Consider the following 15772-nt stretch of genomic DNA (forward strand, 5'->3'; position numbering starts at 1 on the left):
CTATGTATATGAAATTCTAGAAAATGCAAACTAGAAAGGCAGAAAATAGATGAGTGTTTGCCTAGGGATGGCAAGAGGTACAAATTATAAAGAGGTGCAAAGAAATCTCGAGGGGTGAAAGGTATTTATTATCTTGCTTATGATGGTGATTTCACAGGTATATACATGTATCAAAATTTTTTGAATATGTATAATTTATTCCACATCAAATATTCTTCAATAAGTTGTAAAATAAAGTACAATGATCCTTAAAAAAACACACACATTAGTCCCAGTTTCCTATGCCTAGCATGAAGGGTATCCAGATGCACAGAACGTGTCAGAGTAAGTAGCTAACTTTCATGACAAAAAGCCCAAGGCTCTGGGATGAGCCATTCAAGAAAACTTTAAAGTGACCAGCCTTTTTTTTTTTTTTTTTTAAAGATTTTATTTATTTACTTGACAGAGAGAGACGGTGAGAGAGGGAATACAAGCAGGGGAAGCGGGAGAGGGAGAAGCAGGCATCCCTCGGAGCAGGGAACCTGATGTGGGGCTCAATCCCAGGACGCTGGGATCATGACCTGAGCCAAAGGCAGACACTTAATGACTGAGCCACCCAGGTACCGCATGACTAGCTGTTTTTGATTCATGTCCAATTTAATATGGTAGAAACAACATGAGATTTTGAAATCAGAGATATCTGGGGTCCAATCATGGCTCTGTCACCACAGAATTCTGTGGTCTCAGACAAATTTAGTGCATATGAACTTTAATTTTAACTATAATAAGTAAGGACAATAACATGTGCCTTACAGGAAGGACTGCTGTGAATATTACCATTAACATACCCGAATTGTCTTTGCATATAAAGGGCAAGGCCATTAACTAATACAACAAAAGTTATATAGTAAGGGACTGTGTTTTTGTAGAGCTATACCCTACAGAGGAAGTATCACCATAGCACATCTTTATATGGTATCTGACATTCATAATTATATCAAATGAAATGTAAATTATATTCCATGAAATTGTTTTAATAAGACACAATATTTTAGACATGTTTTTAAAAAAATTTTCAGGGGCACCTGGATGACTCTGTTGTTAAGTATCTCCCTTTGGCCCAGGTCACCATCCCAGGGTCATTGGGCTCTCTGCTCATCGGAAAGCCTGCTTCTTCCTCTCCTACTCCCCCTGCTTTTGTTCCCTCTCTCGCTGTGTCTCTCTGTCAAAAAAATAAAATCTCTTAAAAAATTTTCTTCAGCACTTCAAAATATAAATTTAGCTATCTGAAAATTCATTAATGAGGAATATTTGTTTCTATCAGTACCAAATAAATGAAGTACTTATCTTATTTGGTGCTAGTTCTATTATTATTAAAATAACGACTCACCAGTCTGTCAGTAATTTGCAAGCCAGGCTGAGAAGGACTTTCTTGAAGGAGGCTTGATATCAATCTGGAATGTCCCTAGGCTTACAGTCATTTTCTTCAGGTCAGATAGCTTTTGTGGCAAATAGAGGAGAATGGTAAGTTTTGGTCTGTTTCCTAACAGTAGAAGATATAATCACTTCAATACTAGGCATGGTCTCTTATGGGTAAGTCATCTTAATCTTTCTCTAGAATTTCCCTGCTTTAATATCATTTAAAGCCTAACCACTGGGGATGACTCAGTCAGTTAAGTATCTGCCTTTGGCTCGGATCATGATCCCAGGGTCCTGAGATGGAGTCCCACATTGGGCTCCTTATTCAGCAAGGAGCCTGCTTCTTCCTCTGCTACTCCCTTCTTGTGCTCTCACAAATATGGTCTTTTAAAAATAAAGTCTAGGGGCGCCTGAGTGGCTCAGCAGGTTAAGGCCTCTGCCTTCGGGGTCCTGGGATCGAGGCCCACATCGGGCTCTCTGCTTGATGGGGAGCCTGCTTCCCCCTCTCTCTCTGCCTCTCTGCCTACTTGTGATCTCTGTCAAATAAATAAATAAAATCTTAAAAAAAAAAAAAAGTCTAACCACTGTACAGCCAATAGAATCAGTAAATAATTGTTTATCCACAATTAATAACATTGGGCACATCAAATGTTCAAATGTTAATTTCTTAGAAGTGGTTTTAATCTTGATTCATATAGCCCTGCATTGACATCATGGCTTGAAGTAGTAGATTCTGCTCCTTAAATGAATTCTACTTCATCTTCAAATCTTGCATACACTGCATTCCACTAAGCAAGCTAGCTGACTTGTACATCAAATTACAGTATTAGGTGGGAATTATATCTTGTGCAGGAGACATATCCCCTAGACTTTCATTCAGTACAGCTAGCCTCTATTAAGTGACTGTTGCATGCATGGTACACACACACATATTAGTGTTTTTTTAGGAAACTCAAGTCATATATTAATAACTAAAAGATTCATAAACCGTATCAATGCTGGTATTTGGTGGTTTGTAGGGAAGAAAAGGGATCAGCACCCCTAACTTCCATCCCAACCCCCAAGTTGTTAAACAGTCAACTATTTCTATTTCTTATGCTAAAGAAACAGTTGGTAGCTCCTAAATTTAGCAGCAGAACTATGTACCAAACTTCATGAACAGTGTGGATATTTTTCTATCCTGTGTCCCAAGAATGGTATCACAACATGTTAAACTCATTTTAAAACATGGTCAAAATTTCAAGCTTTCACACAATGAAGATTTGGTTCAACTCTAAGTTCTTCTGTTGTATACATCATAAGTTATTTGTAACTTAGCAAAACTCGGGCTTTCTCCTTTTTAATTGTTGTTAAAGACAGTTTGAATAATTTTTGACTCTCCTGGAAGAGACTATGCGCTTCTATCATGTCCTAGTGTTACAGTGTAATTCAATTATACTAATCAAATACACTCATCCCACTGGGTTCTGCTTTATGGAATTGACTTTTTCTTAAACCAAATGTGAAAAAAGTGTTATTAAAATGACATTAGAGGGCGCCTGGGTGGCTCAGTCGTTAAGCCGCTGCCTTTGGCTCAGGTCATGATCCCTGGTTTCTGGGATCGAGTCCCGCATAAGGCTTACTACTCAATGGGAAGCCTGCTTCTCCCACTCACTCTCACTCTCCCTGCTTGTGTTCCCTCTCTGTGTTTCTCTCTGCTAAGTAAATACATAAATAAAACCCTTAAAAAAAAAAAAGAGGTATTTAAAATGACATTAGAACCTTTAGTATGAATAAATTTTAAAATGTAAAATGGGAATACACAAAATTTTGAGTGAGCATTTCCTTGAATATCTAGGCTGAAATGGTTTTCTCTCAGAAATAGCCTTGAAATTACCTCTAACTACAGATAGCGGACTCTTGACAATGAATACCATATACTTATCAATACCCACAAATAAAATCTATTGTCCTTGAAAATAAAACTCACAAAGTTAGCAGTGGAAATCTCTTACAGTGAAAGCTGGCGGAACTGTATTATCACTTTTTCAAATCCAGTCCACCTTTGGATTGGCTTAATATACATTTACTTCCATTCCTACATGTTCTTCTTAGATTACTGATACTTCTCCCAGCAGGATTATGTTCCTTTCACCTCGCGCTGGGATTGAGTCTTCTGAGATATCTGATGTTGTGACAGAGTATAGTGGAAGGGTTGATAGGACTTCCACATCTAAGTCCTAAAAAAAAAACCCTGCTTCTGCCTGGCTCTGCCTCAAAGTCCTGAAATAAATCCAACTGCCCTGAGGCCACCATGCTGTAGATCTTTAGAAAAAGACTGACCCACTAACAGGGAGATCCTTGGGAGTATCTCCCTAGCCCATACGGGTGAAAACTTTTTTTTAAAATAAATTCTACATCTAATGTGGTCTTGAACTCACAACCCTGAGATCAAGAGTTGCATGCTCTAACGAGCCAGCCAGGTGCCTAGTGTGAAAACCTTTATAAAGGACCTCAGAGCTATCAGACTGTAACTTCGTGAGACCCAGAGCCAAGATCCAGCAGAGATGCTGAATTCCTGATCTGAGATTGTCTCAAGCCATTAGATTTCAGTTGGTTTGTTACACAGCAATGCTAATGCACACTGGTGATGCCAGTTACCATAGCCATCACTTACGTGGGCTCATACTAGAGCTGTACCTTTTAAATGTGGCTTAACTGCACCTACAACCCTTCCTTTCTCTCTGCAATACACACAAATTTGTAATCTTAAAACGAAGCGATGACACAGAGAAGTTAACATGTAACTAAATGTATCTGGTTCCTCAATTTTTTTCACTGGCCTTACAACACGGGTTTGTTAAAACATCTCTCCCTCAGACTTCTTCAAATTTTTTTTCCCCGAAGTCCCTATCTATATAAAGATTTATTTAACAGAGATCACAATTAGGCCAGAAAGGCAGGCAGGGGAGGGGGCGGAGGAGGTAGGCTCCTGGCTGAGCAGAGCCCTATGCAGGGCTTGATTCCAGGACCCTGAGCTGAAGGCAGAGGCTTAATCCACTGAGCCACCCAGGCACCCCCATTTTTATAATTTATACAGGGATTGCCAACCCAATCCAGATACCTGAAGACCTCAGGTCAAATGTAATCAGATTTGAATAATTATTACTGATTAGGTTTTCACATTTCGTAATCAAACACAGGAGAAAACTGAACAGTGGCTTACTTTCTAGGTGATTTTATGCTGTATTTTTTGTAGTTTAGAAAGTCAGATTTGAGGATAATTGCCGCCTAAGGTGGTTTTAGCGGGCACTTGGGAGGCTCAGTTGGTTAAGCGACTGCCCTCAGTTCAAGTCATGATCCTGGAGTCCCAGGATGGAGTCCCACATAGGGAATCCCTGCTCAGCAGGGAGTCTCCTCCCTCTAACCTTCTCCCCTCTCATTCTCAATCTCAAATAAGTAAAATCTTTTTTTTTTTTTTTTTAAGTGGCTTAAAGTGCTGTGGTCCTTTTAAAAACTATCATTCTAGGGGCAACTGGCTCAGTCAGTAGAGTATGTGACTCTTGACCTCAGGCTTATTCAGTCAAGTCTCACACTGGTTTCAGATTACTTAAAACAAACAAACAAACAAAAGAAAACCTTTAAATAACTATCTTTTGGGGGTACCTGGGTGGCTCAGTGGGTTAAAGCCTCTGCCTTCAGCTCATGTCATGATCTCAGGGTCCAGGGATTGAGCCCCGCATTGGGCTCTCTGCTCAGCGGGGAGCCTGCTTCTCCCTTTCTCTCTGCCTGCCTCTCTGCCTACTTGTGATCTGTCTGTCAAATAAATAAATAAAATCTTAAAAAAAAATAGCTATCTTTTTAACAACCAGCCTAATTTACATATTTTTTTCAATTTAAGTCATCTCTACACAATGTAGGACTTCAACAGATAACCCTGAGATCAAGAGTTGCACATTCCAACTGAGCCAGCCAGGTGCCCCTAGAAAAAAAGATTTTCTTTTACAAATGAGGATTAGCAAACTCACTGGGATTTATAAAAATTATAGTACATGTTGCAAAATTTGAATACATGCTGCAATTAACTTGTCAAAATAAAACCGCACATATTTATCCACATTTCAATTTAACTACAACTATATCAAGTTTTTGAAAATTCAGGTAGATTTCTTTTGTTTTTAGGGAGTGTAAGTAGTACTGAACCATTTGCATTTTTTCCTTAAGGTTTTAACTTATACTTAATTCCTTCCATTTTAGGCTTAAATCTTTAAAAACTATTTTAAAAAATAACCACTGAACCACAGACAAATCATGAACAGTTGGGTTTATTTCAACAGTGGGTCTGAAACTCTCGCCTTTGGCAGGAGTACTACAGTAATTATACCAGGAATAGACAATTTCCTACACTGTCAAATATATAAAAGTTCCTCTTGTACTTTCCTCAACACTGATCAACAAGCAGATTCAGTCCACATTTGATTTGATCATTCTACTGAGTTAACCCAAGCTTCTTCTTCAGAGACTCTGGCATTTCAGGTGGAGGAGGGCGAGGGAGCCTGAAGTAGACCTTCACAGAGTCATAGATGAACCACTGTAGTGCAGTCAGAGTGCCAATCATGATGATACGGGCAAAGAGTCCCTTCCATACACCTGGTGGAAATATGAAACATGAATGAAAAATGGAGCATACTCAAGTGTTACTCTTTGGGGGCGGGGGTGGTGGTGGTGGTGGAATCCTACCTCTAAATCCAAGTCTCTGAAGGACTTGAGAAGCACTGCTACCTTTCTCCTTATTCAACACAGATACCACAGAATCAGCAGGGTGAGAAACAATTGCACAGAACACTCCAGCTGAAAAAAGTCAACAGAAACAGTCCCACATGGGATTAATTTAAAAAATTTGTATTACAACCAATAACCTTTCGTAATTTTTAATTCTTAAAAACAATCAGATTTAGACTGACAAAGTTATATAGCAGTCTATCCTATGTAGGAACAATCCTTCAAGTTTTTATATCCACATTTTAATTACCTTTCCTTTGTATTAAAAATGTACTGAGAAACTAGACCTAAAAAAAAAGGGTACAGCAATGCAATCAATATATCCCCCAAACTTAATCAAGACATGTAAACCTGAAAATAATTCTTTCAGAAACTAATTAACAAGCATTTATGAATCTTAAAAAGGCACAAAAAATGCTATGGGAAGATAATTTCTTTGGAATATTTTTCCCCCCAATAGGGGCCAATAACAGAAATGGTTACTTGTCCTTAATTTCAGACAAACATGCTGTAAATAACTCATACCTATGTAACCTGCCACAAATGTTACAACCAGTTGCTCTGCCTTTGTACATTCACTTCGGGGCTTGGGAACCACAAACTTGTACAATGCTTCAACAGTACGTTCAAAGCAGGCAAATTTCATCATGGTGTATGGTATCTGTCTCATCCAGAGAGGAGCAACGCCCTTGTAGAATCTAGGAAACCAGGAGACTTATTTTACTCAGTTGCGTTTAATCACCTAGCAGAGATTCTCATCATTAACAGACGTGTCCGCACACCAGCCGAGTCCTGATAGCAAAAAATGGCAGCATAATTGCATGTCATTTCTATCAGAACCTAAGACTAACATGCAGGTATATTTATCTCACATGCCAATGACTCAAGCACCTTTGACTATACAACCAAAAAAGTTGCTGGATGTTTCTCTGACTGGAACTACAAGAAACAAGAAGTTTACAAGTAGAACTCAGTTCAAGATTGGCATCCACAAAGGTGGATCTAAGGAAGCATGTTGTAGCCAGACTATATGCAAATTCTTAGCTGTGAACACAGATGATAAGCCTTTTTTTAAAAAAGATTCTATTTATTTAATTGACAGAGAGAGACACAGTGAGAGAGGGAATGAAACAAGCAGGGGCAGTGGGAGAGGGAAAAGCAGGCTTCCTACTGAACAGGGAGCCAGATGCAGGGCTCGATCCCAGGACTCTGGGATCATGACCAGAGTCTAAGGCAGATGCTTAACAACTGAGTCACCCAAACGGCCCCCAATGACAAGAATTCTAACAAGCCCTTCCCAAAAGTTAGTATCAAGTCATATGCAGACTGACAAACGGTTCATTAGAAAAAGTCTTTAATTCAAGGCTTAAACCATGAACCAACTTATCCCTGTCCCTGGAGTTTATGTTCTATATAAAAGGTAAATATGGACATTAACGTAATAGCCTTAAAAAAAAAAAAAAGTCCAGTAGGTTTAATGCTAACAAATGCAGTTCCCTTAAATGAGTATTTTTATTCTATAACCCTAGACAAATGTTCACTTACGCTTTTAAGCCTTCTTCCTTATACATTTTGGGAGCTGCATCCCTCAAAGTGTTGGCATAACCTGGCTGGGTTTGAATTCGAACCTTAGCAGCTTCCATAGGAGCCAGGGCAATGTCAGCAAAGAATTCAGCACTGGCAGAAGCAGCCAAATATAGTGATGTGCGCCAGAGATAGGTATTCTCCTAAATTGAAAAACATAAGAAGGAACATGTATCGCTATTACATCGGCTGTTTTCAATTTCAATTAGGGGACAGTTCTAGGAAACAGTACATTTCAGATAACCTAACAGTGTTTATCGTTATGGTCCACAAACAACACACATGAGACTGAATGTATATCCTCTCCATAATCTTATCAACCACAATACAATGTGAATTATTTTTTGAACGTCTAGGTGCCAAGTATAGTTGGCCCTCGAAGTACAGAGGAATCCCAGATCCTTTCTCTTTAAAAAAAACACAAAATCCAACTCACCTGGGAAGCATCAGAGTATAATACAGACCAAAAAAGGATCCTTTTTTGGTTTTACAATTTAAGTTAAAACTTAGGACTGTCCACTTCTAAGTTAAAATTACATACCTCCCCAAGCATGTTGCTATACAAGACTTTGAAAACTTCATAAAAGCCAAACTTGCAGAGCCCCTGCATAGAGTAGCCAATGAAAGTTGGAGCCCATCCTTTAGCCAAACCACGAACGCCATCCTCTTTCAGTGTAACTGAGAATCCATTAAATATGCCCTTGTACTTCTGGGGGTCCACCTGTATTTAAAACAAGAAGAAAAAAATTAGTTCTATGTACCAAACAGCTATCATTTCTCATAAATATTTAATTTTACTATTACTAGTTTTTCCTTTGGTTCTAAAATAAACCAGTGACTGCACGAAAGGTGGGTAGACACAAATTCACTGCATATCAACCTAGTATCTACAATCATCTTTGTAAATTTAACTTTGTATATTAAGGTCTAGCTTTCTTTCAGTCAGACTTAAGTCTTGGAGGGTTAGTTGAGGCAGAATTCCTAGAAAAATACACGATAAAACTCAAAATTTTTCACCATCCAACTCTACCACTTTTTAAAAATTAGTTTTAAAGCTTATTGCCTCAGAGAAAACTCTATATCCCTGATATATGCTAGCCCATTAAGAAGTTTAATTATAAAGTTTCATGAACGTAAGGCAATTTAAACACAAATTTAAAAAGTAAATCAACATAAGAATCTGTCTTTTGACCTAAATTCACTTCAAGAGACATGCATACATCTTAGTGAAGGTGTATTTCACATCCATTCTATTAACTAATGGAAAAGAAAAAAAAAAATCTTAATTTCACTGTATCTGCCAGTACTACAAGAGCTGGTATACATCACCTTCCTCTCCCTGCTAACATTTCACCTTCCTTTATTTCACCTTCCTCTCTCTTTTAGATAAGAAGACTTCTAATCCTGTTTGGGACAAATAAATTTGTGACGTTTGATTATTTTTGTTTCAGTAATCCTAATTAAGATATTCTAATCATAAAAAAACTTATGTAAATAAATGTACAAAAAGTTATGCCTACAAAATTTTAGAACTAAGACAGTGAAGAAGAGTATTTTTTCTAATCTTCATTAATGTTCTAACCTAATCCTATCAGAAAAATAAAAGAAATGAAGTTACTTCAAAAATACACTATGGATAACCTACTGTAATAAGCAACTGCTTATAAAACGACTATTTGGGAGCATAAAGAACCAGTAGGCCCTGAAGAGGGACTCTAGTCAGAACTGAGCACAGCAGCAAAATACCATTTATAGCCAGGGTTTGAGATCCAAAATGTGCCTACACTCTCATTTTTGAGAGAGCCATTTTCTTCGATTTAAAACACTGACTAAAATAAAGATCACGAGTCAATAAAATTTGGGTTTGGTTTCCTACCAAAGTTTTTAGCGGTTGTTATGTCTTCAAATTTTCTCATTTGTGAAGTCTTTTTAAAATTATTTGGAATTAAGTCACACATGAAAGATACGTTCAGTATTGCCATCTAAATACAAACCTGCATTCGGCATTTCACTAAATCCAGAGGAACGACAGCAGTGTGTGTCAGACCACAACTTAAGACCCCACCAAAGCCACACAGTGCATAAAACTTCATGGAGCCATATTCGCAACTGTACTCTGTAGTAAGACAAGACACACCATGCATTTTAATATAAAACTCATGTTACTGGTTATCAACTTACCTCCTGGATAATTAGGTTTCCACACAGCTTGTTAGTAGATGTCTATGTTGTATAACTTTAAAAGCCATGCTTCAACAATATGCTTTCAATCCAACATGCAAAACAAACCTGCATTCTGCATTTAACCAGATCTAGAGGAACCAATGCTGTATGTGTTGTGCCACAGCTAATAATTCCTCCAAGTCCACAAAGGATAAAGAATCTGCCAGATCCATAGTCACAGCTATACTGCTCTGTTTGATTGAAAAAAAAATCAAGTAAGTATTTCTTCAGAGATGACTAAGGCCCCGGGAATGAAACAGACCTATAATTCCCTGTGAAATCGTACTATCACAAATGAACAGCTTTGGCCACTGTTTACAATTAAGCTGAAAGATGATTTTCCATCTAGTTTTAAGTAACAAGACATTTACTGCCAAAATTGAAGAATCATTTAGATTATGAAGGTTCTGAGACACCAGCTCTTATTCGGCCATACTAAAGTCTTTGACAACATTAATAGCTCTTCGAATTAAAATCAAATTTTAAATTATTTACTGCTGATAAATATACACTTCAGAATACAAACCAAACCCAGGAAGAGCACTAGACAAGTAAAAGGCTGCAAACTTCTAAGTGTACCCCAGTCACTAATCAATACTATCCCCACTTATGGATTCATGGTTAAGCATAAAATTAGATAAACTCCTAAAGTCAAATACATGTACTACATAACCGTGTAAGCATTTTTTTACCCACACTAAAGACATAACAGAAACACATAAATGATTTGAAAACTTTAGGTTTTACACAATTTAGATAACATTTACACAAATTCCTACCATCTGGTTTTCAGGCTTCTCTGTCCATACACTCCACTGGGACTTAAAACATTAAGTTCCAGTTGAGTCTAACCGAAAAGATTCCTGAAAGGGAAGACTAAAGGGATCCCTTCCAATTATTTATCTCCTTTTTATAACTTATCTGGGGCTTCTGTCCCCTCCTTTACCAATTACATTAAAACAAGAGACCCAATTATCTCATATTATCTCCTTTCAGCAAACACTAGACTTCGGGAATACTTGAGAAAGGAGTATTTTTAATAAGAAAATTAAAGCCGGGGCCCCTGGGTGGTTCAGTGGGTTCGAGCCTCTGCCTTCGGCTCAGGTCGTGATCCCAGGGTCTTAGGATCGAGCCCCGCATCGGGCTCTCTGCTGGGCGGGAAGCCTGCCTCCCCCTCTCTCTCTGCCTGCCTCTACCTACTTGTGATCTCTGTCTGTCAACTTGTGATCGCTGTCAAATGAATAAATAAAATCCTTAAAAAGAAAAAAAAAAAAGAAGAAGAAAATTAAAGCCAAATTAAGTAACAGAAAGAACTGCAGGTGGCCAGTGGCTAGGAAGGAGACTTTACCCAACACTTAAGTCCACTGACCAAGCGGTCTCACGGCAGAGAGGATAAGGAGCTAGTCACCGCCTCTTTAACTACTCTCCCGAGGACGTGGAGGTCACAGAGGGAACTGTGCCTGGGCCCTTCCACGCCCTTGAGGGAGGGCCAAGGATCGGACACACGGCCTAGAGCGAAAAGGGCTGACTCCCTAGGGCAAGCAACTAGGCCCCCGTCCTGTGGTGCAGAAAGCCAGGTGCGTTCTCCTCCTCTGTCCGCCAGGCCACTAAGGCCGAGTGGATCACGAGGGCACATAACGACCATATAGGGGCAAGGTCTAAGCTCACCTTCCACAGCGGCTGCTGCCAGATTGCGGGAACGTCGGGGCGGGCCCGGGGGTCCCACGGGGCTGCTTCGGTGGCCCGTGAGGCCATCGTGTACCAGCTGCAGGTGGGGCGCGTTGAAGGGGTTCGCCCGCGCCAGATGCGCCACGGACGAGAACATCTTCCTAAGGGAAGAGAGCAGCGGTCGGAGGAAAGGTAAAGGAGCCCCTCGGGCCGCCAAAGTTACGGGCGCCCTAGAACCCCGACACGGGCTCCTCCCGCCTCCGCGCCCTTGAGGAGGTCATGGCGGCCTCCTTCAAGGAGATCGACCAGGCCTACAGCCTAAGCGGCTCCTCAGAGGGGCTCCGTTCCCCGAACCCACCGCGGGCAAGGCCTGGCACACTCACTTCCTAAGATGGCGAACACACAACCGCTCCCTCAGAAAGGCTGCGGCTCACAGAGGCCGAACGTCCTCCCGACCCTTAGATCTGTGCCCTTCGCGCGTCGTCACCGTGACGCACACTACGTGTCACCGCAGCAAGCGGCACCCATTGGCGGAAAAGGGGCGCCGAGGCCGTAGCGTCATCGCGTTCTCCTAGCAACCCTATCCCCGCCCCCGTCGGCCCCAGCCCTTCCGGCCCGGCTTCTGCGCAGGAGAATTCGTTCTGCGCACGCGCGCATTCCGAGCCGGGTTTTTGAGTGGTGTGGGTTTTGTGCTCGTGACCTGTTCTTTTGTCCCTTCACCTTCAAGCGTCTTTCCTTGACGTTGGGGTTCAGTTTTTTTTTTTTTTTTTCGTTTAAATGAGTCCCAGTATAGTAGTCGCTTGAACAGAAGGAGGAAAAAAAAAAACCCCAAATGTGTGATGATACTTTATTTTGGTGTTGCAGTTAGAATGTTACTGCAGTATTACACATAGACAAGTCTGCATTTGCCGTTAGACCACAGGAGAGTATTTTAAAAGAAAATGTGCAGCAAGGACTCTTTAGACAAGACAGCTTGGAGTTTCATCAGAATGGTTTATATGACGTACAAAACATACAGTAAATGCATTTTAACACTACCTGGGGGTATATGGTTGAACTAGTGTGAAAGTGGCTGCACATTTTGTGTGTTCAATAAATTTGGAAATTTTTCATTAGATTCAGTTCAATACAAAAGGGCCTAGTTTAATTGGGGAAAGTTTAGTAGGGTTCAAACTCCTATTAGAATTCTGGCTCTGACATAGTCCTGGCTCTGGATAAAGTAACCTTGGGAATTCACTAGATCTCTATGAACCTGTTTCTTAATGTAAGATGACAGCAGGAGCTAGCCCCATGGGCTTGTACAATTATACAGGGCCTGTGCTAGATTTGATGCTCTGCTGTCACCGTTTTGGAATTCTTAATAATAACGAACAAGAGGTCTTGCATTTTTCATTTTGCACTGAAATTACAAATTACATAACTGGTCCTGCATGGGACTAACATCTATCTTGCAAAATTTATGAGAATGCATTGAGACAATATCTAAATGTGGGGATTTTAGTCAGGCAGAGTTGGGGAGAGGGTCAGTGGTCAGTAAGTTACTAAGAGCGTAGGGTAATTCTTGCTAACTTGACCTAACAGGATTCTTGCTGAAGGCAGTCCAAGGTAATCAGATATTACTTGGGGAATGAGGAATTTGATAAGGTATTGAGGGTAATCAGATATCAAGGCTGGGGAGGGTGCCTGGCTGGCTCAGTTAGTGGAACATGTGAGTCTAGATCTCAGGGTTGTGAGTTCAATCCCCAAGTTGGGTGTAGAGATTACTAAAAGAATAAGTAAATAAACTAGATATCAAGGGACACCTGAGTGGCTCAGTCATGAAGTCCCTGTCTTCGGCTCGGGACTTGATTCCCCAAGACCCTGGGTTCATGATCCTGCTTCTCTCTCTCCCTCTGCCCCTCCTTCCTTCCCCCACCCCCACTCATGCTATCTCTATATCAAATTTTTAAAAAAGATATCAAGGTGAGGAGGTTTTTTGTTAAGCGAAGTAGATAGAATTCTTTTTTTTCCCTATTTTATTATTATTTTTTTCATCATGATAAGTATACTCTTTAATCTCCATCCCCTATTTCACCCATCCCTACCACACACCTTCCCTCTGGTAACTATCAGTTTGTTCTCTGATGTTAAGAGTCTGTTTCTCAGTTTGTCTCTCTCTCTCTTTTTTTTCTTTGTTCACTTGTTTCTTTTCTTTTCTTTTCTTTTCTTTTTTCTGACACAGAGAGAGAGACCATAAGTAGGCAGAGAGGCAGGCAGAGAGAGAGGGGAAAGCAGCCTCCCTGGAGCAGAGAGCCCGATGCGGGGCTCCATCCCAGGACCCTGAGATCATGACCTGAGCTGAAGGCAGAGGCTTAACCCACTGAGCCACCCAGGCACCCCACTTGTTTTGTTTCTTAAATTCCACATATGAGTGAGATTATATGGAAGGAACTTTTCTCTGACTGAATTATTTCACTTAGCATTATTCTCTCCAGCTCCAACCATGTTTGTTGCAAAGGGCAAGATTTTTTTTGACAGAATTCTTGCTACAGGTGGGCTCTTGGAGGACATGTTCAAGGACATGTAGAAAGGGTTGAAAAGGGTTCAAGGAGGCTAACGAAGGTTTGGTCAAGGCAGGACTCTTGTTTGGCATGCCTGGTTGGCTCAGTCGGTGAAGCATGCCACTCTTGATCTTGGGGCTGGGAGTTCAAGCCCCACATTGGGTATGGAGATATTTAAAAATAAAATCTTAGGGGGTACCTGGGTGGCTCAGTGGGTTAAAGCCTCTGCCTTTGGCTCGGGTCATGATCCCCGGGGTCCTAGGATCGAGCCCCGCATCGGGCTCTCTGCTCAGCAGGGAGCCTGCTTCCCTTCGTCTCTCTCTGCCTGCCTCTCGGCCTACTTGTGATCTCTGTCTGTCAAATAAGTAAATAAAATCTTAAAAAAAAATAAAATCTTAGGAAAAAGGAAAAAGAGGAGAGTGTTCTTGTCAATAATTTCCTATCCAGGGGGCAGCTGGCTGACTCAGTTGTTAGAGCGTATGAGTCTCGATGTCAGGTTTGTGAGTCTGAACCCCATATTGTGCAAGGAGCCTACTTAAGAAACAATTAAAAAAAATACTTTCCTATATAGTATACCTTTCCTATATAGTATACCAAGTCTCGTATTTTAGTTTCGTTCAATATGAGCCACTACTGAGTTCAAATTTCAGCCAAACTGTTAGAGACCTTCTCAGCAATTTGGGCTAGAACAATGGATTGAGACACTGTTAATGGTACCCAGATCAATAAATTTGGTTTGATCTACCATTATATTCCTTCTGTTTTATTTTAATTACCACTATTTATCAAATCATCCCCAAATTTAAGGGTATAAAACAACAAACAATTATTATCTCACATTTTCTGAGGGTCAGGAATCTGGGAGAGGCTCAGCTGGATGGCCTGGCTCAGGGTGTGTCATGGGGTTGTGGTCAAGCTGCTGGTTGGAACTGTGGTCTCCAGGGCTGGAAGATGTGCTTCCAGGCTCACTAACTTGGCCACTGGCAGGACATTCCAGTTCCTTATCAAATGGACCTCTCCATAGAGTTGCTCATGGCACAGCTTTCCCAGAGTGAGTCATTTAGGAAAGACAGATAGCAGCCAAGAGAGAAGCTGAAGTGCCCTTTATAATCTAATCTCAGAAGCTATCACTTCTGTATTTTATTGATCACAGAGACCAATCCAGATACAATGTAGGTAAGGTGGTGTGGATCACTGGGCCATCCTAGAGGATGACTACCATGCACCTAACCCCACATTCTGTCTCCATCCCCATACATGTTGCCCAGGTTTCTGTCAATATAAATCATACACATTATTTATCTTGACTTCTAGGATCTCCTGCAATGGGTATAGAAGCCATGGAAGGCATCGATAATAGGTCTTGAGGAGGATCAGCAGACCCTACAAGGCAACTAACTACCCCCGAAGAGGCCAATACAGATTTTACATGTAAGGAGAGACTAAGCTCCTCGGTCAAGGGAGGAAAGGCCATTAATATTAGCAAAAGAGGCCTCAGCAGAATTTAGAAGTTCATGATTCCAGTCTCATCAATCTGACCATAGATTCCCATTCCCATGCCAATATTCAGGATCTCACTGCTGCTCAAAAACAAAACC

At 40.7% G+C, this 15772-nt stretch overlaps 1 protein-coding gene and 1 non-coding gene across 3 annotated transcripts; both read right to left on the reverse strand.

Annotated features, from left to right (window-relative positions):
• Positions 1 to 5686: 5686 nt before the first annotated feature.
• Positions 5687 to 12128, reverse strand: SLC25A3 (solute carrier family 25 member 3). 2 transcript variants are annotated; one of them, XM_044226813.1, is made up of 8 exons: positions 12018 to 12128; positions 11635 to 11795; positions 9738 to 9859; positions 8285 to 8464; positions 7705 to 7886; positions 6685 to 6857; positions 6118 to 6228; positions 5687 to 6027 (listed from the first exon to the last, which is right to left on the reverse strand). In XM_044226813.1, the coding sequence occupies exons 2-8, from the start codon at positions 11789 to 11791 to the stop codon at positions 5867 to 5869; spliced, it is 1086 nt and encodes a 361-aa protein (XP_044082748.1). In that variant the 5' UTR covers positions 11792 to 11795; positions 12018 to 12128; the 3' UTR covers positions 5687 to 5866. The 2 variants fall into 2 exon arrangements, with proteins under 2 accessions (XP_044082748.1, XP_044082749.1); XM_044226814.1 differs by lacking the exon at positions 9738 to 9859 and adding an exon at positions 10033 to 10157.
• LOC122892852 lies at positions 6929 to 7176 on the reverse strand. The gene has a single exon (XR_006381525.1). It is a non-coding gene; the product is annotated as a small nucleolar RNA SNORA53 (small nucleolar RNA).
• Positions 12129 to 15772: the final 3644 nt, after the last annotated feature.

Source organism: Neovison vison, chromosome 12 (genome assembly GCF_020171115.1).
Source record: "Neovison vison isolate M4711 chromosome 12, ASM_NN_V1, whole genome shotgun sequence".
Taxonomy (NCBI): domain Eukaryota; kingdom Metazoa; phylum Chordata; class Mammalia; order Carnivora; family Mustelidae; genus Neogale; species Neogale vison.